Consider the following 27,268-nt stretch of genomic DNA (forward strand, 5'->3'; position numbering starts at 1 on the left):
AGTCGGCCTTGAAAAGGCGCTGCAGCAGACAGCGTAAAGAAGGATAGGAGCCGCCTGGTGCTCAAAGGTGACTCTGCAGAGCTGGCGAGAAGGCGTGGTGGTCGCCAAGGGGACGAGTGTGAAGTGTCGGCTGGTGTGGTAGCTGCTGGGTGCGCTGGTGTGGTCAACGACAGAGAAAGCAACCGCCTGGTGTGAAGGGAGCGCAGTGCAAATAGCCATTTGGGTACAAGGGCTAGTCGTCAACAACGGTGGCCGTCAAGGGCTCTGGGGAGCGTAGCGTGGAGCCGCCTTGTGGAAAGAAACAGCCTGGCTAGAGTACAACAGCAAGGAGAAGGGATATAGCCGCCTTGTGAAAAGAGAGAAAGGTCTCTTGGGTCGTTGAGCAGAGCAAAGGTGAAGAAAGAGAGAGAGAGCCTCGAGATGGGAAGCAAGGAGAGCAGAGGCGAGGACTGCTGAACATATAGGACAGCAAGCTGGCAGCGAAGTGGAGAGTTTGAAAGTTTTTCTTTTTAGAAGCTTTGGATTGTGAAGGTGCTGTAAAAGGAGAGCCATGGCCGAAAGGAGTGAAGGAAGCCGAGTGGAGCTTGCTGATTTGTGAAAAAGGGATCTTCTTTTTGCATTATTTGTGGATAAGTGTGCGGGTTTTCATTATCTTGTGGAATACAGGATTTTTTTTTGAGGTATCTCTGTGTGGTATTTTGAGAAATTTCTGTCTCCAGCATTGTGCTAGTGGTGCCCCTTATGTTTGTTGTGTCTTCCAAGGCTGCTGGGTAGGTAGCTATAGAGGCATTTCTTCTTTTCCTAGCCTCCCGACAGTATTCACCTCAAAATCCATTGGCTACTCAAAGCGATTGTCTCGCATGCAATACAAAGTGCAATATATCATTCATTGTCCCTCCTATTTATTCGTATATGTAGGCATTTTGCAATGGTTTGTAGGGCTTCGAATTTTGTGGAGGAGGGGAGATATTCCCACAAGACTGCCTTTGGGCATTTGTGTAGCAGGAGCAATGAACCTCTGCAACCCTTGCTGTCCCGCCGCACGACGTGGCTCTTAGTCCACTGGTACACATATATTAGTCCACTAGTACACATATATTATGTGAGGAGAGCTTTCATGTTGTACCTAATATGATAATATAATATTATCATATTGCTCTCGGTTGGAGCACAAAGGGAGCCTTGGTGGATAGATCCAAAGCTCCCTAGCTTGTCCTTTGTGACACATCGGATCAGGATAGATATCGAGGGCTTGCTCATATCTATCCCTTTGCTATTGTCTCATTCAAAAAAGTAATGGGGTTAGGGGAAGAATCTCACGAAAAAGTTGTCCAACCAATCGGATCACCACAATCACCCACCTGTTTGACATTTCTTTACAAATTGTGATCACACCCATGCATCCTCAGCACTGATGTGTTTGTTGACTGGAGCCCAGCAACCACCGTTCTAGTTCCGGGCGGAATAGCTTGCCCACAGCTCTCAGTCGTCGCAAGACTCCTTTTCTGTAGGCATGCTCACGGTTTGTAAAGGGTATTGTCGCCCAGCAATTGTTTATCAAAAAGATGCTTTCCCACAGCTCTCAACCTTTTTCGTGGGCAAGTCCATAGTCTGTAAACACCCTTAATGTCATTATTGGCCTTGTTCTTTTCCGACGACCTTCGACAACCCAAGAGCTAGGTCGACAATGAGACTTTTTAAAATTTTTATAAACCCCACGGACAAAGGGCACAAGAATAGCACTTCCATATCATGATACGAGATTCAAACTTGGATGTGTCGCAAATAAAAACCCACTTATGCCTCTTAAAAAAGGACAACTCATTAAATCAACCTTTTTTATTTTAAAAAAAGAATTTTCAAACCAAAACATAAGAAAATCCATCAATTAAACAAGGATTAAGGGAGTCGGTAAAACTATAACTTTCTTGGGAAAAAAATTGTATAATCCTTTTTTTAAAATTTTTTTCTGATGAAGTGGCACTTCAATGTTAACAAACGCAATATGAGGGCAACTCCATCTCTATAGAGAATGTTAGTGGTAGCAAAGGAGCTATGGGCAAGAGATGAGAATACATGCTTAGATTTCTTGAAAAGAGAACCCCTTGTTCTTTTCCTGTGAAAAAGATCCTTCTATTACTTAGCAAGAAAACAACCATAATGGCTAAATACAAACCCCACTCCCCTAGGAAGATTTGAACTGAGGCCGGGCAGGGGGGCCATTGGAGGCTCCTAGGACAAGCTCCAACGAGATATCTCATTGGTCAGCAGATGCAACATTGACCTAGGAGGCCAAAGTACTCAACTCTCGGCAAAATAGGGTCAATATGACATGCTGCATTGACTCCTGAGAGGCAATGCAAATACGAATGGGACGGAATCCCAGCTGTCCGAGCAAGAACCGAAGCAGTGGTGGGAGGGATTTCATCACTCTCCTGATCGCACCACCTATCACTAGGAGGAAGGTGTTCCTTCCGAAGACCTAGAAAGCAAATTGTCATGGGAAACAAATTGTTATGGGAAAGCCTGAGACACCGGTCAATGGATAGCATCGCCTATCACTGGGAGGATCCTTCCGAAGACCTGGATAGCACCACATATCACTAGGAGGAGAGGAAGGTATTCCTTTCCAAGAGCTGGAAAGCAGACCCTCATAGGAAAGCCTGAGATGCCAACAATGGATCGGATGCTGGGTCAAAGCTGTGCTACCACCTTGCTAAGAAGGCCTGGGCCATATCAGACGAATCGAACTCAACGTGATAGTAGCCTTGCAGTGCGACAAGGCTCAGCTGCATGACACTGTTTGAAGGTGCAAGCGAATCGAACTCAACGTGATAGTAGCGGATGAATGTCAGTAATCTTTTCAGGTGCGCCAAAAAGGCTTGCTTGTAACAGATCCCTGAACTGTCCGCGTGCCGGGCAGCTATCCACAATCTTGGTAGAAGCCTCAAAAGAAGCGATAGTTGAAGTGAGAAGTTCTTCTGAAAAGGAGAGGCACGGGACGCTGGCCCTCCTAGGTTCAAGACCAGAAGAAGATGCGGAGTCTTCCAGAAAAAAAAAAAGCCCAGAAGCTAAAAGCACCTGATGGGGAAAAGGGTAGCGGATAGCTGGGCTAGGCGAGGGCAGCTATGGCTATTAGGGGCGGAAATGGGGAGCAAAGACAGAGTTGAGGCGGGGGGGGGACAGCGGGCGGCCGAAGACGAAGAGGGAGCGAGGAAGGTGGAGGCGTAAGGCAGACGAGGTTAGGCGGGCCTAGGGGGCGGGAGGCGAAGGAGAATGCCAAGGGGCACAGGCGGGGAGGGCCAAGGGGCAGGCGGGCGAAGGCAAGGAGCGCAGGCGCGAAGCACACTGTAGCGGGGAGGGCGATGGTGGGTAAGGCACGGACGCGCAGGGGGGAGCTCCAGCTCTCGATGAGAACTCTCCGAGTTCGTGTAGCTGCTCAGAGGGGCGATGGCGGGTCAGGCGCGGACGCATAGGGGGGACCTCCATCTCCCGACGTGAACTGTCCGAGTTCGTGTAGCTGCTCAAGAGCCCTTGTTGGTAACAACTTGGTTGACAATGTTGGAATGTGAACACACGTAGCGTGAACACACACGGTGCATGCCTCCTATTATCAGCGTCTCTATTCGCCTAATTTCTTGTCTCTCATCTCTACGGATCTGTGTGTGTTACCTCTGTGGCTGTCCTTACGTCTGCCTAGAATATGGCATTTCTATGTAATCTAGTGGGCCTATACTTGAATCCCACTTGAATCCCTACATGGTATCAGATATTGCCATCGATCCTTGTGCCTGTGATGAGCTCTCCGCCTCTGCTGTGCTCAAACCTGATGCTGTACTGGCCCTCTTCGATGGTTTCCCTCAGCCGCACAAACCTGCAAACGGTGCCCATCAAATCATGGAAGGCTCTACAGCCTTGTGTGCACCAGGTGAACTAGCAGGGGCTTCCCAAATGGGAGCCGACAAGGCAACAATGGGGCCGTTACAACCTGCTCCTGCATGCGCCTTCCTCTGTTGGACAGACCGGTGATTCAATGCTCATGAGTGATCCTGTGACTGCACCAATGGCCATTGGCTCAACCCTCTGCCGTCGGCACCTAATAGCTCCGATGAGTTTTCAACGAACGGCCACGATGCGCCTGAGATTACCGGTGTACGTGTATCCAAAATGGTCCGGATTCGCCCAAAATTGACAGCCGAGATTATCAAAAAAAGGATGGCCATGATGCACATGTATCCCATGGCCAAGATCAGCCTGGAAGCAACTTGTAATGTGCACGAGCTTGAGGACTACGTCGTCAAGTTGCACGGAGGGCCGTCAAGAGCAGAATCATGACGACCATTGCTGGCGAGCACAACCGGCCACCAAACGGTGCATGCAACCGTCACCTCCTATTTATGAGGATGTAATCTATTCATCTAAATTCTCGTCTCTCATCTCTACGCATGTGTGTGTGTGTTATCTCTGTGGTGGCTGTGCTTATGTCTCTCTAGAATATGGCATTTCTGTGCAATCTACCGAGGCCTCCAGGCCTATACAAATAAGACGTGGCTTGTTTGCAAATTTTAAACATCTACGCTGGTATGCAATTGGGGCATCTTCCTTGCCCAACATGCCACAGGCAAGTGATCATGATGGATGCCTAAGTTGAGTTACTGCTCAGGCGGTCATCCATTCGCAGGTGGTTATTGACTTTGCTAAATACACTCGACCATGACCTCTCCAGTCAAGTCAGGCAGCCGGCGCCTATATGGTTGGCAAAATAGAGAGAAACAACTCAATTCCTCATAGGGCAAGGTGAGTGAGCTCACAATAGGCTGAGGTGTCCCTCCGAATCTTCAGAGACCTATAAATTTCTCATGAGACTCAAAAGAACACTTTGACTCTCTACATCCATCAAGTAGTCCCAAGCAGCGCTGATCCTGATAGTAAATGACCTTGCGACAATGGAAAAATCTTTCCTTGAAGAGACAGTGGAACATCCTAGTACACTGGGCATGTGAAAAAGACATGATACTCTCTCTCAGCCTCCCTAGTGGAGCAGAACCTACAGATTTTGCCCTCTGCTCCCCTAGTCCCCACTCTTAAGATAGTTGGATGAGACTCGAATTTGTTTGAGTGCTATCCGCATGGCTCGTGACATGTGTATATGTATATGCGAGAGTGTGTGTGTGCAGAGAGAGAAAAATCATTGCATTACTTAATTGACAGGGAATGCGTGGCACATTTCCAATTAGTTTTTGCTACACCACGTCACTTCTCGCGAGAAAAGAGTTGAAAGTGAAATCCAGGATGCTAATAAATGTGACACCAATTCTTAATCAACAAGCAGCTGCACAAAGGGAATCCCCTTTCACAAATATGGAATTGTAAAGTGCTCTTGCCAAACTGGGTAAGTGGAAGTTATCACGATGGGATGGATTGATTGTGGAAATTTTTCAACATTTTTGAGAGGAATCGGAAGACATTCTATTGGCAATGATAAATGTTACATGGTTACAAAGAGTGAGGCCTACTTCCTAGCAAGGCCTTGTGAAATTGGTTCAAAAAAAGAATGTATGCATAAATTTGGATGATTGGAGATCTATAACTTTAATGCCAATGCTATACAAATTGGTGACAAAGATCATCTCCAATAGAATAGCCAATGTGCTTGACAAAGGGTTACATTTTTCCCAATACGGGTTCATTCCTAGACGCATATGCAATGCTTATGTGGGAATGGAGTATGCCAAATATGCTGGTCGGGAGGTGTTGCTATTACAGGTAGACATTGCCAAAGCATTTGATACGGTGCATTGGGACTTTATTGCTACCACAATGAAACGCCCGGGGTTTGGTCTGAAAATGACAGAAGTTATCTACTGGTTGTATGCACGTAGCACAATTAGATGTGTCATTGGGAAAGGATTATCATCACCTTGGACTTTGGGAAAATCTGTTAGGCAGGGCTGCCTACTAAGTGTGATGTTGTATGCAATTAGCACTTATCCTCTGCTGATGTATATGGATATTCTTACTCAGGAAGGAGAATTACATGGACTGGTGTAGCGAAGCACAATGTTGTATGCAATTGCCACTCATCCTTTGCTAATGTATATGGATATTCTTACTCAGGAAGGAGAATTACATGGATTGGTGTAGTGAGATGGGTCATCAATGGTTGCACATGCATATGCTGGTGACTCTTTTTTCTTCCCGGTAGATACTCCAAGGGATTTGACAATGATTATGAATGTTTTACAATTGTTTGGGACAATAGCATCGGGGGGCTGAAAATCAACTTTAGAAAGTTGAAATTTCTACCACTAAAACAAGCTGGTTGCAAGACTTGAAGTCTGTGCTCATACATTTGCATTGGGCACATAGGCCAATGCCTCCTGGAAACACATTGGTAGCTGAAAATGTTCATTGGAGTAGAGCATTTAATACACCATTGGTTGTGGCTGAGCCAAGAAAATCTTATTTTTTAGCACAAAAAGGAATTTTCAGGGGGAGAGATGTTATATTAGCTGAAGGCAGACCATTATTGTTTCCACAAGCACGATGACGGTGGAAATTGGGAGTCCATTACCACACTGTATAGAGAGTTGTTGCTGCTCAGCTAGCAGGACATGGTGATATGTCCTATATATCGATTGGTCAATGACAGGATGATTGGCTGCTAAAGAACAGCCGACTACGTTATATTACTTAGTTTCCATTTTATGGAATGACAGTGGCAAGGGCATATAGATTATTGCTTCCATAGCCATGGATAAAGGAACATGCGTATTGGGTGTGGCATATGAACAAGTCCTCAGGTTGGGGGAAAAGTAATTTGGAAATGATATGGCAAATCAAATTGCCTTTAAAACAGATTTTTTTTTAATGGAGATGCCTCATGGGAATGCTCCCAGTATGAGAGAATTTGGCAAAGCAGAAAATTGCGACCCCAAATTGTTTGTGGTGCCATCATCACATGGAGAGTACTTATCATTTGTTATGGGCATGCACTAACACAAGGGATTTTCTGAATCATCTATTCTTGGATATGTGAATAAGATTCCTTAGGAGTGATTTGGGAAAGTGTTTTGAATGTTTGGAAGATATCTTGCCAGACTATAGGAATATGCCCTTTTCTTTGCTTGAGCGAGATATTGGGCTATATGGACAATATGGCTGTATCGTAATTATGAGGTGTTTGCACCACCTCGGATCGACAAGTATATATACTTGCGTCGTTCATTATGTCAGTCATTGCATGACAATTTTGAGCTGCAATAGAGTGATCAGTAGAATTATGAAGTGTTTTTCCACTATTTTTAGATGTACTTTGATGAGAGCCTCTCACTTTGAGGGTTCTCGAATATAAAATAAAATAGTGAAAGAAAGTTATATTAATGTCTACAGAAGACCCCAAGGGCCTATGAGACCAAAAGTAATACAATGGTACCATGGATATATAGAGCCATGGAAAATTGAAAGAAAAAGCACAATGAAAACATCTGACATTACATGTGATCAACAGATGATCTTGTGTAGAGTGAGATATGCTGTTATCAGTTAATGACGATACCCGCCTCGGCCAGGACTGATCTGATGGTGGAGTGAATGTCAGACCTCTATGACGGGAGAGTGTCGTGTCTACGGAGAACCTCACGAATCTCTCTGTGTGTGGTGGAGGGACCTGATGCTCTGAGTGGGGGATGTCTGGCTCGTAGAATGGGTCGAGCTCTCTCGGTAAGAACTCCTCTGGGGCGTGGATTTGCAGCGTGATGTCGTAGTAGAAAAACTGTTGTGGGCAGTGGATTCCGATGTGGATGTGTGTACCACAAAGAAATCTGTGATGGCTCTTTGTGAGGTGTCCTGACGGAGCTGGGGCTCTCTCTCAGCATGCTGCCTCAACACTACATCCCTGTGTCGTCTGAGCTCCATCAAGTACCTCAAACTGAATTACCCGTGTGAGTGGTCCAAATCCCTCTCGGAAGAGGCAGTGGAATCTCCCCCGTATCTCGTGGGTAAGCCGGGAAACTGAACATATAATGGGCCTCATCCTCTGATCCTCAAACTGTATTACCCGTGTGAGTGGTCTAAATCCCTCTCGGAAGAGGCAGTGGAATCTCCCCCGTATCTCGTGGGTAAGCCGGGCAACTGAACATATAATGGGCCTCATCCTATACTACTCCTGTGGTGCATATTGTGCATGTCCTCTCCTCATGTGGGATATCCTATACTACTCCTGTGGTGCATATTGTGCATGTCCTCTCCTCATGTGGAGTACTAGCTGTGCCATTGGTTGTACTAGAGTATCAAAGAGCCAACACTTAGTTTGAGGCTCTTGGAAATGTGCCTGGAAACACTGTCTCTCCATACGGGCTAGGGAGGCATGCCCCCTCGCAAGTCGGTCAGTGGTGGCAGCTATGGTCATGAAGAACAAAGGGCCTGTAAAAGTGACTCCTAGATACACATACTTCTACACAATCTCCACTGGGGCATCTCTGTATATGAAAGAAAATCGTGAAGTGACTGCATAAGATGTGTTGAAGACCATAACCTTGGTTTTGCCCAAATTGATCGTAAGGTCTCTCTCCCTGCAAAATCTATCCAATGCATTTAAGTGTTTCTGTAAACCCTCGTTTGAATCTGAGATGTGTTGCATCTTATGTGTTGAAATCAGCCCATGTTCCCGCTCGCGTAAGAGGCGAAGCCTGGTGGTTTTGCACTCTTCATCATACCATCCATTCTGGGGTTGGGATCCCACTGGCAAACTTGCTGTGGAGCATGTGGTGTAGGGGAAGCTGGCATTGCCGGAGTCATGCATGATGGAGGAGAGCTGGGATGTAATGGTGGAGATAGGGAGGGATAAGTTGAGAGCTGAAATGTGGCGGGAGAGGTAGTCCTCATAGATGTGGTCAAGATCATGATGGAAATGAATCTAGGTGAAGGTGGTGGCACGGGGTGTGGGTGTGGGCGGTAAGGTGGGGCATGAGATCGTGAAAGAAAGTAATGAGTGGTCAGCTAGTATGGGGGGAGGAGGGATGGTGAAGTGTGGGATGTGCGGTATAAGAGCGGGAGACCCCATGAGGTAATCCACCGTACTAGTGCCTCCCCCATGCGGAAAAGATATAAGGCTGTCTGCGACTATGGCCATCTGGACAGCCCATTATATAAAACCAGCTCATGCATAGCCCCCATCTCCAAGAAGTGTCTACCATATGGTGTTGCGTTCCCCATATCCTGGTTGGCCCTCTGGAGGCCCATCTCAGCCAAGTCAATTTGTGACAACATAATGGCATCTCCCTAGCAGTCATATGTCTACACTTGCTCCCCTTTTGTCCGTACATTAAAATCTCCTAATAGGAGGACCTCTCCTTGTTGGGAGAACTCTGCAAATAATGGCGTATATGGAGTCTCCCCTTTCTCTGTCAACCTGCATGCATATTCTGATTTCTCTGGTGGGAAGTAGCATACTGCAATATGCATCACTCTCAAGCTAGGTCTGGCTAATTGCATCCACATAAAGCAAGCCTCCTCATTGTGTCTAACCATTGTGAGCATGCCTCTCAAATGAGGGCGAAACAAGCATGCCACTCCTCCCGAGCCATGCACGTCCCCAATGGTGCGTGTTTGTCCTCTGAAAGCTGACTCCCATGCCTCCCTGCTTGAAAAGGTCTTCTCCATCTCTACCATGGATCCCTCAAACCCTTTCCCAAACAGCATAAGGGCTGTACCAAACCATATGTCCTTCCCTATAGTCACAGCTTGCATGTAACCTCGAGAAAACTACAACCTGTTCACATGAATCCAAAGACATGCTTTCCACATGAAACTAAAGACCTGTATCTGATAAACCAAAGACCTGTATCCCATAAACCATAGGCCTGTTTCCTCAATACCAAAGTCCTGTATCCTCTCGAAAAACCAATGTCCTGTCTCCATAATAGATATACCATCAAATCACGGTTGCCAAAACCTAGAGAGAGAAAGATAGAGGACGTGTCAAGCAATCCCTGAATACACATAAGTCCAAGATGAAGAGCAACACACATCTCTTCCAAGAACATCATCTTGTGCATCTTAACTTGATCCTTTGTATCCCAATCTCGTAAACAAGGCCTGCATTCCACGATGAGAGAGAGAGAGAGAAAAAGGTCTCTCAGCTGTGTATTTCCTGCAACCCCACCTGCTCGCGAAAAGAGAGAGAGAAAACCCCTTGGCTGTTAGCCCCTCGGCGCCTCCTTCAACTCGCCTCCTTCCAAGAGAGAGATAGAGTCGTGCTGTTCAGCCCTTGCGCCTCTGTGGCTGCCCGTTGTTGCCCGCCTAGTCGCTTGTTGTTGCTGGTTGTAGCCCATATGCGCAGCCTGTCTGGCGCCCTCTGCTAGCTGCAGCCCGCCTGGCTGTAGCCCATGTGCAGCCTGCCTAGCGCTCCTTGCTGGCTGTAGCCCATGTGCAGCCTGCCTGGCGCTCCTGGCTGCATCCCGCCTGGCTGTAGCCCAAGCAGAGCATGCATGGCGCTAAGGTGAGGCGCACATGACCTGCTCTCGAAGTGATGCGCCCGCATGAACAACCTGACGACCACACCACCATGGCCCACCATAGTCACGACCACAAACCGAGAGGTGTGCCTAAAGCCACTCGACGACTCAACGATGACCACCCAGCGACCTGCCCTCGAATCCGCCACCCTTCGCCCTTTATAGAGAGGCGATTCGCTTTTCTCAAAAACGCCAAAAGCAAAAGCAGATACCAAGAATGCATGCTTCCAATAAAATAATATTTTTAAGTCATCAAAGGTTTTAAAAACCTTATAAACTTAAAAATCCTTTTGTCCCTTTCTTTAAAACCTTTTGTCCCCTTCACACTTGGGCTGGCCACATACATGGGACACCCTTTCATATCCAAACTGATGCCTTTCACACTGTCCATCGCGTGCCCGTGCCCACCTGCTTGTTATCCAGAGGGAAAAACACAGGGTCGTAACATACCCTTCTCTTGAAAAAAATAGCAAGCGTCCTCGATTGCACTCAATAACACAGTAGGCATCCAATGAAGAAAGGGTCCTCGAAAGCAATGTCCCTCCAGTGCATCTGGGTGATGAAACAATCATCCTGGACAATAAGGCCACACTTTCACATCGAAGTGACAAACAACTCTTGCTTGTTCCTTTAGAACCTAGAGCAAAAGTCTAAAACCAAGTGGAAACACGTAACCTGTGTTAGCCAAAAACAAAACCATGCATCATTCTACACATGACAAACATATGCATGACACATATATGCATTCGCAAACAATATGCTCGTGAAGATGCTCTACCCACTCCAAAATATCAGTCTCAGGGTTGCTCGCAAGCCTTACACCCATGGATATCCACGACTGATGGTACAACATGAGCATATGAAAGCACTCAATGCATCCAAACAGTACATCCACTAAGTACTTCCCACATATGTCCCTCTTGATGCTTTACCCACTCTGCACAGTGCACATGGCCATCCCGCAGGAGAACACTCAGTGATGCATCCATGAACATAATAAAGTACTTGATGTATCATATCAATATACATGCATCTCATCCTGACGCATCCAGAGTATTACCCATGTATTCCCAAGGGTACGAGGATCCAATGGCACCAGAATAAAATAATACCTCGGAAAGTGTATAAATACATGCATAGATAGAGTTCAATCCATATATGAACCAAACCAACTCTAGGACTGCTCGCAAGACTTATGCCCTTCATAGAGTCTCGAAGTGTTAGCTCAGGTTGCTGCAGACTTTGAACTAAACCAAACCATGTCATTCCAAAGGAAACCAACTCTAGAAATAGCATCATCTCATGTGACTAGTACACAATATCATAGAAGTCCCATAAGCAGATGTACTGTCGGTCTCAGTACCTTTGGATGAATACAAAGATGTCACCAAGCGACTCCTAGATGATAAACTGAGCGTGTCTATAACAAGGGAGCGGAGGTGCTACCCCCCTCTTGAGCATCAGGCAATGCTCTAGACCGATGCTCCAGACCGATGCTCTGCTGAATGAGCCGTAGCAAGAGTCGGCTCCAACTCAACGGCATCAAGATAAAGCTACAATACCTTAGGTGAATCTGCTAAGTCACCCTCCTCCATCCACTTCGCATCCATCAGTGAACAGTTCTTGAACTTCAGAAGATAGCGACGGGAAACTTTACCTTGTACCTTTCTTTCCTTGTGTGCCAGTATCTGCTCGGGAATAAGAACCTCATCAAGTTCCTCCGCTTCCGTCTGAGCCTCATCTGATACATCCTCAGGCACCCAAAACTTGATTGCACTCCACCCAAGTGGTAAGCACAAGTTCCTGAAAAGCATAGTAGACCACCACTGCTAAACATCGAAAGAAGCTGCCTTCCGAATCCATGAAGCCTCCGTGAAGATACCACTGGTGACAAAGTGTCAAAAGCCATAACCTTCAACCCATCTCTTGCACCATAACACTTCAACTGCTTCTTGTTCCTGGCCGACTACTTCCTGTCCTTGGTGTCTTTTCTTCTGAGCCTCATCTTTAGCTTTTGCTCTTCACCTCATATAGGCAAAGACTGCACTGTCTCCTGCACTTCCTTTTCACCTTCCACATGTTGAAGCTTTTGATATGACAACCACAGGCTCGCCTCCTTGAGAAAGTCGACGATATCCCGGCAATGGAACCATGAAATTGGCCTTCAAAAATCTAACGGGCGGTGAAACAGACACTCGCACACAAAACACTTCATCACCCATGGGGACCTGGAAAAGGAAACAAACAGGGGGAGCTAGAGTGCTCTTGCAAATAGTACGAGGACACCGATTGGCCCCAAAATGCAGTGGCGCCCCTTGCAGTATTTCTTTACTTGATAAAAATTTGAGTACAAAGTACAACTTGTAGAATCCTCTACCAATAGGATCCCTTGAAGCTTTCACCCAGGACTTCCAAATAAGAACTCTTGTTATTACAACACTTCATTCCATGGAGAAGGCACACCTGTACAACACCTCCCTTCTTGAAAAGGTCTTCTCCATCTCTACCATGGATCCCTCAAACCCTTTCCCAAACAGCAGTAGGGCTGTACCAAACCATATGTCCTTCCCTATAGTCACAGTTTGCATGTAACCTCGAGAAAACGACAACCTGTTCACATGAATCCAAAGACATGCTTTCCACATGAAACCAAAGACCTGTGTCCGATAAACCAAAGACCTATATCCCATAAACCATAGGCCTGTTTCCTCGATACCAAAGTCCTGTATCCTCTCGAAAAACCAATGTCCTGTCTCCATGACAGATATACCATCAAATCACGGCTGCCAAAACCTAGAGAGAGAAAGATAGAGAGGACGTGTCAAGCAATCCCTGAATACACATAAGTCCAAGATGAGAGCAACACACATCTCTTCCAAGAACATCATCCTGTGCATCTTAACTTGATCCTCTGTATCCCAATCTCGTAAACAAGGCCTGCAATCCACGATGAGAGAAAGAGAGAGAAAAAGGTCTCTCGGCTGTGTATTTCCTGCAACCCCACCTGCTCGCGAAGAGAGAGAGAGAGAAACCCCTTGGCTGTTAGCCCCTTGGCGCCTCCTTCAGCTCGCCTCCTTCCAAGAGAGAGATAGAGTCGTGCTATTCAGCCCTTGCACCTCTGTGTGTGGCCGCCTGCAGTCCTCCTGGCTGCCCGTTGCTGCCCGCCTGGTCGCCTGTTGCTGGCTGTAGCCCATATGTGCAGCCCATCTAGCGCCCTTTGCTGGTTGCAGCCCGCTTGGCTGTAGCCCATGTGCAGCCTGCCTAGCGCTCCTTGCTGGCTGCCTGCCTGGCTGTATGCGCAGCCTGCCTGGCGCTCCTTGCTGGCTGCCTTTGGCTATAGCCCAAGCGCAGCCTGCCTGGCGCTAAGGTGATGCGCCCGCATGAACCACCTGATGACCACACCACCATGGCCCACCATAGTCACGACCACAAACCGAGAGAAGCACCTAAAGCCACTCGATGACTCAACGATGACCACCCGGCGACCTGCCCTCGCATCTGCCACCCTTCGCCCTTTATAAAGAGGCGATTCGCTTTTCTCCAAAACGCCAAAAGCAAAAGCAAATACCAAGAACGCATGCTTCCAATAAAATAATATTTTTAAGTCATCAAAGGTTTTAAAAACCGTATAAACTTAAAAATCCTTTTGTCCCTTTCTTTAAAACCTTTTGTCCCCTTCACACTTGGGCTGGCCACATACATGGGACACCCATTCATATCCAAACTGATGCCTTTCACACTGTCCATCCTGTGCCCATGCCACCTGCTTGTTGTCCCCAGAGGGAAAAACACAGGGTCGTAATAGAGAGAGAGAGTCATTAACGTCTATGGAAGACCCCAAGGGTCTATGAGACCATAAGTAATACAATAGTACCATGGATATACTGAGATCATAAGTAATACAATAGTACCTTGGATATACAAGCCATCGAAGAACTGGAAAAGGAAATGAAAAAATGGAAAAAACACCAATGTGTGTATACATCTAGATAGCAAATGGTTATCCTATGATCCTTCCTCAGCCAGTACCAATCTCATGGCAGAAAGAGGGTCAGGCCTTTGTGATGGGAGCATGTCATGTTGGCAGACAACCTCCCGAATCTTTCTCTTTGTTGTGGAGGGTCCTGATGCTCTACGTTGGGGGAGTCTGGCTTGTAGAATGGATTGGGCTCTCTTGCTAAGAACTCCTTTGGGGTGTGGAGCTGGAGCGCGGGTATGGGTGAAAGGTTGTGAAGTTGGAGCAGAGGCACTAATATGGGTGGTGGACTCTGATGTGGATGCGTGTATCACAAAGAAATCTCATGGTGTGCTAGTTGAGTGTTTCCATCTATGACCTGTTGGAAGAAACTTGTGCTAGGGGACTGTGAGGTGTCCTAGGCTTGGGCCCTACAGAGAGTTTCTAGTTTGGTGCAGATCCATCTAGTAGTCCCAAGCAGTGGTGGTTCTAATAGGTAATGCCTTGCGACAATTCTTTCCTTTAAGGGACAGTGCAATATCTCATAGTACAGTGGGCATCTGAAAAAGTAGTGCTCCTCTATCTCAACCTTCCCTATGGAGCAGTGCCTACAGATTTTGTCCTCCCTTGCAATGTTGTTTGCTTCCCTAGTCTCCACTACAAGACGATGGGACGAGACTCAAATTTGTTCGAGTGCTATCTGCATGGCTTGTGACATGTGCCTGCATAGATAGCTGAGCTTTTAAAAGAAGCCATCATCTTTTTTGTGTGTAAAAAGTGTGTACGTTAAATTGGGGAACAAAAGATGTGGAAGAAGTTCACAGGAGATTGGCTGGTGGCGTTCCACAAGACCCAAGGGGAATGGCGGTCCTGTGAGTCGGGTGCCACTGGGGGCACACTAGGAAAGGCTTTTAGCAGGCAATGGTTCCAAGGGAGGATGATCCTCCAAGGGGTGGAGTGAGAGTAACAGACTCAATACTTAGGAAAAGAAGACCAGAGAAAGTGTTCAGGGACAGGGCATGAAGGGATAGGGGACAGGATGGAACAAATGCATAGATCTTCATCAGAGTTGGAGTGGATTTGGAGACCGGGCAGGGTTTTCAGTGAAAAGGTTGCCATGAAGGGAAGGATGACAGGTTTGGGACTCTAGGAATGGACAAAGGGATGATGACAGTCATCCAAGAATAGAAGTTGGAATCCCGTCATCAAGTTTAGCAGAGGGGGATGTCATGTGCATGCACATGTACATGTTGATCCCAAGGTTGATTCTTGAAGGGCAACAAGATAAAGAACCAGAGTAGAACGAGATTTTGGAGCATATACTACTAATATTGGTAGGAGTACCTTGTGGAGGGGCACAGGCGGCTTTCGGCTAGTTTATGAATGAGTATATCTCTGTCGGCTGCAGCATGTTGTGGAATATTTTTGTCCAAGATCTGGCTGACAGCAGGTCGGCCAGTCCATAAGGTATTCAAGGGCCTATATAAGGCATGTTTGCTCATTGTTAGTCATTTAGTTCCCAATGGACTGAGTCATAGAATAGGAACTAGGTTAGGTTTCTACCTTTTTGATGGGGGAGCCATGGGCTAGCCAAGACTTGTACACCTTTTTGTACATTATGAATATACGGAATACTCAGCTATCTCGCTCTCTTCTCTCCTTCTTCTGTATTTGTTTTGCATCAAGCATGTTCCAGGATGGTGTTTAGGGCTGAAAGAAAACTCCTAGAGCTTCCGCATGTGACATTAATGTACAAACAATGTTTTGCAGGCCATGTATTACCTGATAGCCACCCTAAAGTGACCTGTCTTCCCACCTGTGCAACACTTTGAACAGGGTGCGCTTGCTGCTCTTTGCACACCCACTATGTAGGCTGGAAAACAGCCGTCATCAGTCTTCCTGCCCACTCTTTGCCACCCCTTCATACTTACGTATCAAACATACGCAAAGGGCAGGTACCTAAGTAGAGGTTCACAAGGCAAGAGAGAACTTCGGGTTGCCTCTCTACCCATCGGCTCAGCTCCGACTTCAATATAGAGCCATATAATTTGGCCAAGTAATGACCGATCATGATTGTCCTGTAGTTGCCTGGTATCATGGGGTCCCCACTCTTAAAGAGTGGTACAATGATATGCTCTGTCCAGCTTGTTGGGAAACCCTCGCAAATGGCACGATTAAACACATGTACGATGAGCGGAGGCAAAGTGTCTCGTGCATATGAGAAGTGCTCTCCAACTAGCCCATCATGATCCTGTGCCTTTCCATTCTGTAACCTGTCTATCGCACCATCCGCATAGTAAAAAAGGTGCTGCTAGCCAGTCTAGCTCCCAGTGGAGGGGGGGTGGGGGCTGTCCTGGTGCATCATATAGCTCTCTAGCATAAGTATGCCATGCCTCAGGTGCAGTAATCGGAGTACCAGGCTATCTCTCCTGAAACATCTTCCATGCCCTCTTGCAGTCCTTCCCTAGGAAGAGTTGGTAGATCTCCTCCTCTAGCTTAGCCAAAGAGGCTCGTTTCTTCTTGCACACAAGGTGCCGAAAGATCATCCTGGTCTGTCTATGCGTGTGAGACCCAATGGCAATCTCATGCTGTAGCTGTGCTCGTGTCTCACGACACTCATCATCATACCAATTGTTCTGTGGGGCAGTGCTGCGGGGGTGGGTAGAAGGGATCATAGTGCAGGGAAACGCATATGAGGCGGAGGGGAGAGAGAAATGAAATGAAATGAAATGTTATATTAACGTCTTCAAAAGGCCATAATGACCTATGAGACCAAAAGTTACATCATGGTGGATCTGATACAATGTCTGGATAAAAAACCCAGAAAATGAAAAATAAAGATGATACTACTGGCACCTAGAAAATGAAACTGGAAATGGAAGGTAAACAGAAACCCTTATAGGGTGTGAATATAGTGAGGGGGGGGGGTACGCTATGGAGGTGAGTGGAATATAGTGAGGGGATACAATATCATGTGGCACGGAGGGGTACACTATGGAGGTGCCTCCATCTCATAATATCTGCCGCATCGGACGCTGGCGGATCTCCTCAATATCCTCTGTGGTCAGCACCCTGACTGGGTGTCTCGCATGCCTCGCAAGAATAATCCGAATCCGCCGCTGCAACCTCCGTCTATGCTGGGATGCCCTCCTCCGTAGTCGTGGGCGTCTGGACCACCCAAGCTCAATCGCACGATCAATTAGTGTATCTCTGGTGTGGGCGGTATCCATGTCCTGCTACTGCTGTGGTCCATCTGGCGCAGTGATGGCTGGACTAAAGAAATCTGTAATGTGCCTCTGAGTTTGGCTCTCTGTGCGCCTAAGCAGGCTATCTCTATGTCTCCGCAACTCAAGCAAGAACAATCCCAAACATCTCTGGTCCTGGTACCCCATGACTTTGGAAAGTGGTCCAAAACCCTCTCTGAATAAACAGTGGAAACGACCCGGTATCTCATAGTATGCAGTACAATGGCATATATAATGCAGCTCTGTCTCTGGCTCCCCATGGCATACTCGGCATATCTTGGCCTCAGCTGGTATACCTCTATATCGGCCAATCTCAATCTCAAGCTGGTGTGAGGATGTGCGAATCTGACCAATAGCACATCGTACTGCATGAGGCAAGTGTACATGCATGTAACTGGGTCTGATCACAAAACCATCTGCTGTGAGCTGAAGAAAATGCTCTCTGTAGAAAGCCATCTTCGTGCCCAGCTCCTCAGTCGGCTGTATCCATGTCCTCCTAATGTCCAGCTGAACTAAATCCTGACGGATGAGTCTGGTATACTCTGTCCGTGTGAGAGTGAGAGAGGGTGCCTCCAGAGAATACTCGAAGGGAGGCAATCTGTCCATGCTAAAACCATGTGCCTGGAACCAAGATGTCATCTGTCCATACCAACAAGCCGTGTCTCCTTGTAAAGCTAACTGTCGGGAGGACTCCAGGGCGAGGCGTGCATATCTGTCTCGGGGGAGATCCCACAAGCCATGTATGTAGGAGACTGATCTCGTAAGAGCCTCAATCACCAGAGGGGCAGCCGCCAGCTCTGCTCGAATAATCTCATGAGGTACCACGGCCTTGGCTCTAATAATCCTAGCAATCATAGATACCAAAGGCCTCTCCATACCTCTCCACCCGCCTGCGCTGTGATGGCCCACTGAAGGTCCCCATATCTGCACTCCATAAAGCATAGCTGATGTCACTAGAGTGTCAAAAAGCCAAAGTTTCGTTCGAGGTTCCTGAAACTGAACCTGCGAACACATCCTCTCCAAACCACCCAGGGCTGCATGTGCTCTAGTCAATCTAGTCTCTGCTGCTCTCCTCATCGAAAACACTGGCCCACTGAATACTACCCCAAGATATGTATATGCATCTGTATACTCCACAATCTCCTGCCCATATGTAAATGTGGAAGCTGATCGCCTAACCCACTTTGGCGTGGTGTTAAACACCATAACCTTGGTTTTGCCAAGGTTGAGAGACAATCCACTATCATGTGCAAACTCATGTAAAGCATCCAGATGAGAGAGAGAGAGAGAGAGAGAGAGAGAGAGAACGGAGGGAGGCGAAACGTTCGAAACAGCAGGCGGGAGGGAGGCGACACGTTCGAAACAGCGAGGCGACACGTTCGAAACAGCAAGCAGGAGAGGGAGGCGACAGAGGTCAGCAGGCGGGAGGGAGGTGACACACGTTCGATAGAGGTCAGCGGGAGAGGGAGGCGACAGAGGTCAGCAGGGTTCCGGCTCTAGGGTTTCAGGCAGCAGTGGAAGAAAAAAAAATAAAAAATAAAAAAAAAATAAAAAAAATAAAAAAAAATCAGGTTTGCAGGTTTTCTCAAGGGTGCAGCAATGGTTCAAGCAACTATTTAAGGGTTTGCAGGTGCTGAATTAGGGTTTTCAGGTGCTGAATTAGGGTTTTTGAGAAAGGGTTTTCTTTGCTTTTGTACATGGATTTGGATGACCCGGCTGCTGCTGTTGGTGGCATGGCTGCCAATAGCCTTAACATGGATCTTATTAAGGAGATGATCGAGAAGGATGTGGGTTATGCTTCAGATGCCTCGGAGCAACAAAAACGTCAAAGGCTTGATGTTGATGCAAGTTACACTCTGGTGAATGTTGGAGAGAATGCAGAGGAAAGTTCTCAGGTACCTTCTCCGGAGTTTGCACGTTTGCTGCAGATCACTGGTGAGCTTCTGCAAGAATATGTGAAGGCAAATAGCGTGCAAATGGCTGCAGTAGATAATGATGGTGTGGCTGATGTATGCATGGAGACTCCTTTGTTGCTACAACAGCTAGCAGATTTTCATGATCGTGCTGCTATCTTCTTCTTTACTGGGCGTATTCTGTTGTTGCCTCGTCTTAGAGCATGGTTGGGCCGCTTGGTGTCGCCTGAGGCACTTGAGGAGATTTATGATGGTCCGAGAGGCTTTTATGAAATACTTTTTCGCACTTCGGAAGCCTGTACGGCAGTCTTGGAGCAGGTGCCACTCTTTTTGGATGGGCAGTTGGTTCATGTGGTTCCGTGGAAGCCTATGGCAGAGTACCAAGATATGTTGCGCCAGGCTTGCCCAGTTTGGGTTGAAGTGAAACAATTCCCACCAATGTTTTGGCGTGTTTTACCAGATCTCATGCGAGGTATCGGTGATGTCTTGGTGGTACCTCAAATGACATCTAGAAACCGAAATCGTCTATGCATGTTATGGGATACTGGGAGACCTAGGCCGACACATTTGCGTGTCAATATGGCTGGGCTGCAACCTTTAATGTATGAATTGAGGTGGGATACATTTGCTGGCCACTGTTTCAAATGTGGTAAGATGGGCCACTTTGTCTCCGAATGTCCTAAGAAAGAACAAGTTGTTGCTACCAAGGATATCGTTGATGGGCAGTTGCCCGTGGAAGATGAGCATGATGCTCCTTTACATGATGCACAGCACATGGATGTACATGCGGATGTTCAGAATGAGGTTGAGCAGCCATGGGTGGAAGTACGTGGTAAAAAGACACGATTTATTGCCCCGCGGGGGGATTTCTCAGATGCTGTTTGGCGGGGGCCTTTGCGTACTCATCAGGGGCCCTTACATACATATGCTCGTTGCCCTTTGGGTTCAGGTGCCCAGCAACAGACCAGGATTGAGAGGCCGGGAGGCCAACTTTCTCAGAGTTCAGGGGCTCTTGGGGTGGATAGAGTAGAACACTATCCTATTAGAAGTCGCCTAACAAAAGAAGCACAACAACAATTGCCTCGTATGTTTGGTTCGAAGGGTGAGGTAATCTCACCATGGGATGGTCATTACCCTTTGGCTCGTGCTCAGGAACTCCAAGGGCAGTCTGAGATCACAAATACCATGTCTAAAAATGCAATGCTTCAAAAGGTTCGTGATTTGGCAGATTGTCTTGGGCCTAGTACACGGCCTTGTTGATTCCTTTTCTGGGAAGGCTTATGAAAATTGTACAATGGAATGTAAAGGGCATTTCTTTGCGCCAAAAGCAGTTTAGGCTTTGGCGTACAACTTTTTATCATGGTTGGGATGTTTTGTGTGCAGTTGAACATAAGCAGCATAAGTTGGCTGGCAAAGCCTATGTATATAAGGGGTTTCATGTTTTCTACAGCGGACATCCTGCTTTGCAGTCAGGTGTTATGTTTGCTGTTCGTTCGCAGTGTCAGCCTTCTCTTGTGATTCAAGATGTTCATGGAAGATTTCTAGTGATACAAATTGTTTGGGATGATACGCCTTTATGGTTATTAGGGGTGTATGCTCCAAATAATGCTCGTGCACGCCGTTTGCTGTGGAATGACTTGTGTGCTCTTTCAATCTCTCATCCTGGCTTTGTGATGGGAGACTTTAATACGTGTGTCTCCGGGGAGCAAGCCACGTCGCCTCATTCTGTAATGGATGGCCTGGAGAGAATGGCGTGGGAAGCTTTTGCAGCAAGGTCGCTAAAACAAGACATGTCGTCTTGGTTGCATCCAGATGAAAGGGGTTACACTTATGCCTCACAACAGTTTCGGGACACTTATGCTAGATTGGATAGGATGTATATTTTACATTAAGATCTCTTTTTGCCAGAGGTTCTTACTATGATGGTTGATCAGCAACAGGTTTTGTCGGATCATTGGCCGCTTGTGTTTTAAATGGTCTATCATCCTGTGGATGCATATAAAGGCTTGTTGGGATGCTTGCCTTTGCGCTTAAATCACACTTTTTTGGAGCATGAAGTTTTTGATGTTTATATGCGTCAGTTGATACGACATTTCTCCACAAGAGTGTCCATGGCTGATTATCATGCTTGGCTAGTGTTCCTTACCAACACTCGAAAATTGGCGCGGCATTATGGTCTTGCTAATGCCTCTATACAAAAACAGCATGTGGCTCTTCTTGAGTCGCTTTTAAAGGGCTTGCAGGCGTTCATGTTTACTGACTCTATGGATGCTGAAGTTGTGGATGCCATAGAATGGCTGAAAAAGGAGCTATCTAGGGTGCAGGAAGCACAATATGTTCGCTTTAAACTACTTGCACGTCTTGATGCTTTGCGGGATGCTAACTGTCAATCTCATCGCTTCTATGATAAGTTGCATCAAAAACATATGCATGAGAATATTGTTAGGCTGTGATGGATGCGCAAGGCAACCTTGTTACTCAACCTTCTGAGGTTATTCAGCATTGCATCAGGTTTTATGAAGATTTGCTTGCCCCTCGAGAGGATGTCTCGCCGGCTGTCCTGGCTGCAAGGGAGTCATTGTTTGCTGAAGTACGATATCAAGTTGACCCTGATGTGGTGGTTCAGCTTGATGCTCCTGTTACTCAAGGGGAAGTGGAAGCTGTTCTCTCCAAACTTCCCATGGGAAAGAGCCCTGGTTGGGATGGTTTGACAAATGAGTTTTTCTGAAAATATGCTAATCAGCTTGCAGAGCCTTTGACACTTATTTGTCAAAGGGTTTGGGATGAGGGATATATGCCTGCCGATTGGAAGTTGGGCATACTTCGTTTGTTGCCCAAAGTCCCTTCGCCTACTTCTTTGGCTCAATGGCGCCCAATCTCACTTATGGGTATTATGTATAAAATCTTTACAAAGATTTTTGCCAATCGCTTGCAGAAGGTGCTTCCTACTCTTATTCATCCATATCAATATGGATTTGTGCATGGCAGGAATATTTTGCATAATATTCTTAATGTTCAAATTTAAGTGGATTATGCCAAGGCAAAGAAGCAAGAGATTGTGATGGTGCAGTTGGATCTTGAAAAAGCTTTTGATCATGTCAGCTGGTCTTTCCTTTCTTAGTTAATGACAGCCATGGGCTTTGGTCCCAAAATGGCTAATTTGGTGCATTGACTTGGCTCTGGCTCTATCACGCAGATTATGCTCAACGGAGGACTTTCGGATGGTATTTCTCTCACTCGTTCTCTCCGGCAGGGCTGTCCTCTTAGCCCTCTTTTCTTTGCCATTGCCACTCATCCTATGTTATCTCGCCTAGATGCTATGGCATCGCATGGTGAAGTGGTTGGTTTGCTCAAGCCCTTGCGGATGACACTTTTATGTTTCTCAGGGCCGAAAAAGCCAATATAGATCGAGCAATGGAAGCTTGGAATAATTTTGCATTGGCTTCTGGGCTGAAAATAAATTCAACAAAATCAGCCCTCATTATATGCACGGAATTTGATCTTGAGGCATTAGGGTGGCAAGGCCGTGTGGTGCATACAGGAGACATTGTTCGTCATATTGGGTATCCGGTGGGTGTGGATGTGGACTACCAAGCGCTTCTTGCTTGGATTTCTACTCGGATCTCGGATAAATTTATGTATTGGAAAGCTCAAGGGTGGCCTATGCACGTGAGGGTTAAGGTAGCTCAGGTTATTATGCTTAGCATGATTTCCTATTTTTTGCCTTTGCTACCTTGGACGCACAAATCTCTTCTCCGTTTGGTTGCTCCCATTCGGTTTATGCTCTGGAAGAGGCAAGGAAATGTTATGGGTCAAACATGGATAGCTTGGAATCACATTACGACGCCCAAAAGAATGGGTGGGGCTGCTTTACTGGATGTCCGCTTGCATATGGTGGCGCGTAGGTGGGCGCTTTTTCAGAATATGTGTTTGCAGGAGCAGCCTTGGGTATTCATGGCTCGTCACTTGATTGAGTTGGAGGGATTGTCACATGGACGGACACGTGTGCAGGCTTCATGGTGGGACATTGTGAATGCTGTCCGTATTCGCTCATCTCACATTTTATCGCATATTCTCCTTTCTTGGCATGAAGTTCTACTATTGGCTCAGTGGGATCCTGGTCATGAAAGACTACTTTTGAACTCTTTGCAGTTCGAAACATTTGTGGAGTCGCGTGTCATTGTTTGGCCAGACAGAGATGCTTCACGCATACGACTCAACCGCATAGTCAGGTTAGGCTTGGTTAGAATCCGAGATGCTGTGATACCTAGTCGTGACAGGCCATATTCGTTTCGTCGTATTCGGCAGCACTTTAGGGTTCCTCGGACATTTCAGCCACTATGGGTTGACATCATGCATGCAGTTGAGCCTTTTACTCCATTGCCTCGGCCATCTGCAGATCAGCCTTGGCTTGATTGGGCACTATGTAAATCTGGTGACTTGATATCACTTTCAGCTAACCAGGTCTATCATAAGCTCGTATCAGAGAAAGATTGGGTTTCAGCCAAGGCCAATAAGGTGTGGGGATTGCACAAGTCTAAATCATGGTGGCAGAAAACTCTTATGCGTGGTTGGCAGTCTAAACTCCCTTACAAAGGTAAGGTTTTCATTTGGAGGATGTTGGTGGGAGGGTTACCTACACGGGATCAGCTCAGCCGTCGTAAAATTACATTGGCCTCTTGCTTCTTCTGCACGACATGCACTGAAACAGTTATGCATCTGTTCATGAGTTGTCCAGTGGCCCGTCAGATTTGGTCTTTTGTCTCTCGCGTTTGGGAGGTAGTAGAGAGGTCTACTGTTTCGGCTCATCAGTGGATATTTGGGATTTGTCCTCAAGCCATTACTTCGGACAGTCACCTTCTGATATTCCATTTCCTTAGATGGACAGGACTTTGGCATATTTGGTCTACACGGAATGGGTTCATCTTTGATTCCTTGTTTGGAATACATGGGCACGTTCTACGTATCCGCGGTTTGCTGCTTTGGTAGTTTTCTTCACTTCTCTCAGCTCAGCTACTGGATGCAGATGCTATTTCGTTATGGTCTACGGCGGCTCGGCTGGCTCATCTTTGATGCTTTTATCTGGGATGCTTATTTGGCTAGGAGGCTTTCTTATTAGTGTACAGGTTAGAGGATCTTTTGTGGGGGGTTTTTTGGGGCCATAGGTTCTGTGTGAGCCATGTGGCTGATGTACATTTTTACATATAATATAAAACACCATTTCACGAAAAAAAAAAAGAGAGAGAGAGAGATGCAATGGAAGACTCACTAACACATTCGCACAAGTAACCTAACTTAATCCTTGTATTATATTTGTACAACCAAATGTTATGAAGTACAATGGTTGATCAGACTTTTCTAGTCCCAATCTAAGTTGTGGTAGTAATCCAGCTGGTCCTTTTCACATGTTGGTTCCACATGTGCTTCCCAGCTCTCCCAATTGCTAGATCGCTGCTTGCTAGGGATGGAAACTTGCAATACTTTGTTGATTAAAGCTGGAGGTTTGGGTGCCTATTTATAGGCCCCTATGGATCCCATGTGGGTGAGAGTACAAGCCTTTCTCAGGATTGTGCTTTCCATGGCTAAGGATACTCAACGGACTCCAATGTTTTTTCTTGTACCGTTGGACAGATAGAAAGTGCTGGATTAGGCACGAGTTGGTTATCTACAGGTTTATTTGCATGTCGGGAACTTTATATGGACACCGTATAGCTGAGGGGTGTGCAGCTGAGGGCAGCTGCAATGCAAGTGGGGGAGAATGTGACACACCTCACCTATTATACAGGTCGGCCAGCCTTGGGCAGAGGCGGACAACGCAGGTGCCATGTCGCAGGCATGATGTGGCAGCAATGGCATGGTGATGACACATGGCAGGTCGGGCAGAGCAGGCCAACAAAGGTAGTCCAATACATATATATATATATGAGTAGCAAAATCTTCATATACATCGGCATTCCTTAGCGGTCAAGCCTACAGAGAGCGCCTCTCTACAGCACAGGCTGATCAAGGACATCTCAGGCAGTGTGGGGGTGCGTTTTGACGTCTTCATTCTGAGCCACATCATTTGTACTTGAATTTCAGTTGAAAATACTTTTTTCTTATACATAATACAGAGCAGTAGTTTTGGCCTCTTGTGTATGCTGTATGTTTGATTCTGCCTCAGTCTTTTCTATCTCTAAAAACCCTAGCACATAGGCACGAGTGTTCTACATGATCATTGAGGGAGAAGGTTTCTTATAAGATTTATTTTCAATAAACTTCAAATATTTTCGACACATTATACTAATTGTTTTTACATGTTGTGAAGTGATGTTAATTAGTTTGTCTCTGATTTTTTTTTTGGTCAGGCATTTTTTCAGCGTTGGTGGAGAGAGCAGACATCAAAGAAACAGAAAGCTGTGAAGAAGCTTGTTAAGGCAGGCCAGCTTGAATTTATGTAAGTCATGATAGCTTGTTATTTAAAAGCTTAAAACAATGAAAATAAACTGATTATTATGGCATGTGGTGTTGAGATTTCAGAAATGGAGGATGGTGTATGCATGATGAGGCCACAACACACTATATTGATATGATAGACCAGACAACTCTTGGGCACAGATACATCAAAGAACAATTTGGAAAAGTTCCACGAATGGGATGGCAAATAGATCCTTTTGGGCACTCTGCAGTTCAAGGATACCTGCTTAGTGCAGAGGTTGGTTTAACATTTTCTACTACATTTTTAAAAAACCTCTTGCTTCTACATTGCCTACTTTCACAAAAGTTTTTCAGATTACTCTTGATTCTCCCCTTTTGTGCGTCTGTGATTTCTTGTAATTCCTATTTAGATCAAGCTGTTCATGCCAAGGCATCCCAAGAATTACAACACTACTCAATATTGCTATAAGGAAGTCTTCATTGTCCAAATACGGCTGTATATTAATGTGAAGCTTCCCTATCACACCATATCTCTTCCTTACTTTTTGAAATCCACTCTAGGTTCCCTAGGCAATCCCATTCTTCAAGACATGTCAAGCCCAAGGGCGCAGTTACCATTGCCATAGATATGAAATTGTAGAGGCTGCATCACCATCAAGTTTGGATTGTTATGACAGCCTTACTTTTTTTCTGCATGATTTTGTTAGAGGCTTTCGTAGGAGTTTATCCTGGATTCTTTTGTAATTTTGTGATAGAAGTTCATTATCTCGCGTAAGAAAGATTGATTTTGGACCTGTCCTCAGGACTTTATCCTGGATTCTTTTGTAATTTTGTGATAGAAGTTCATTATCTCGCTAAGAAAGATTGATTTTGGACTTGTCCTCAAGTCTTGTAGACTCTGTGAAATTCCTTGGATTGTCATATATCCTTGTACCTCTGCTTTCTACTCTTCACCTTGTGGACACTTAGTATATACATGAATCTTGCTTCCATACTTGCTCATTGCTCTTGGGAAAGACTTGGCAGAAAAGACATAGCCCTCTTCTTCTCTTTCTTACCATCCCCCGAAGGGCTGGCCTCTTGTCATTTATTGCTTTTATATTTTCACTTTTGAGCATTGGAGGTTGATTTAAACTGGTTAGTCCTTTTGTGAAGTCTCTTCGCTGTCTTGGCTGTCATGAATGCAATAAAGTACACTTTAGTCCAACTTGAATGGTTCTA

At 46.2% G+C, this 27,268-nt stretch overlaps 1 protein-coding gene across 1 annotated transcript in view; it reads left to right on the forward strand.

Moving 5' to 3' along the window:
- LOC147634561 (alpha-mannosidase At3g26720-like) overlaps positions 1–27,268 on the forward strand; it is a 188,564-nt gene that overhangs the window by 16,856 nt on the left and 144,440 nt on the right. The window contains exons 4-5 of the mRNA XM_086803267.1: positions 25,978–26,066; positions 26,150–26,324. Of these exons, the coding sequence (XP_086659393.1) occupies positions 25,978–26,066; positions 26,150–26,324 (264 nt within the window). The remainder of the gene's footprint in view (positions 1–25,977; positions 26,067–26,149; positions 26,325–27,268) is intronic.

Source organism: Cibotium barometz, chromosome 10, assembly GCF_041138505.1.
Source record: "Cibotium barometz isolate CiBa-2024 chromosome 10, ASM4113850v1, whole genome shotgun sequence".
NCBI classification, from domain to species: domain Eukaryota; kingdom Viridiplantae; phylum Streptophyta; class Polypodiopsida; order Cyatheales; family Cibotiaceae; genus Cibotium; species Cibotium barometz.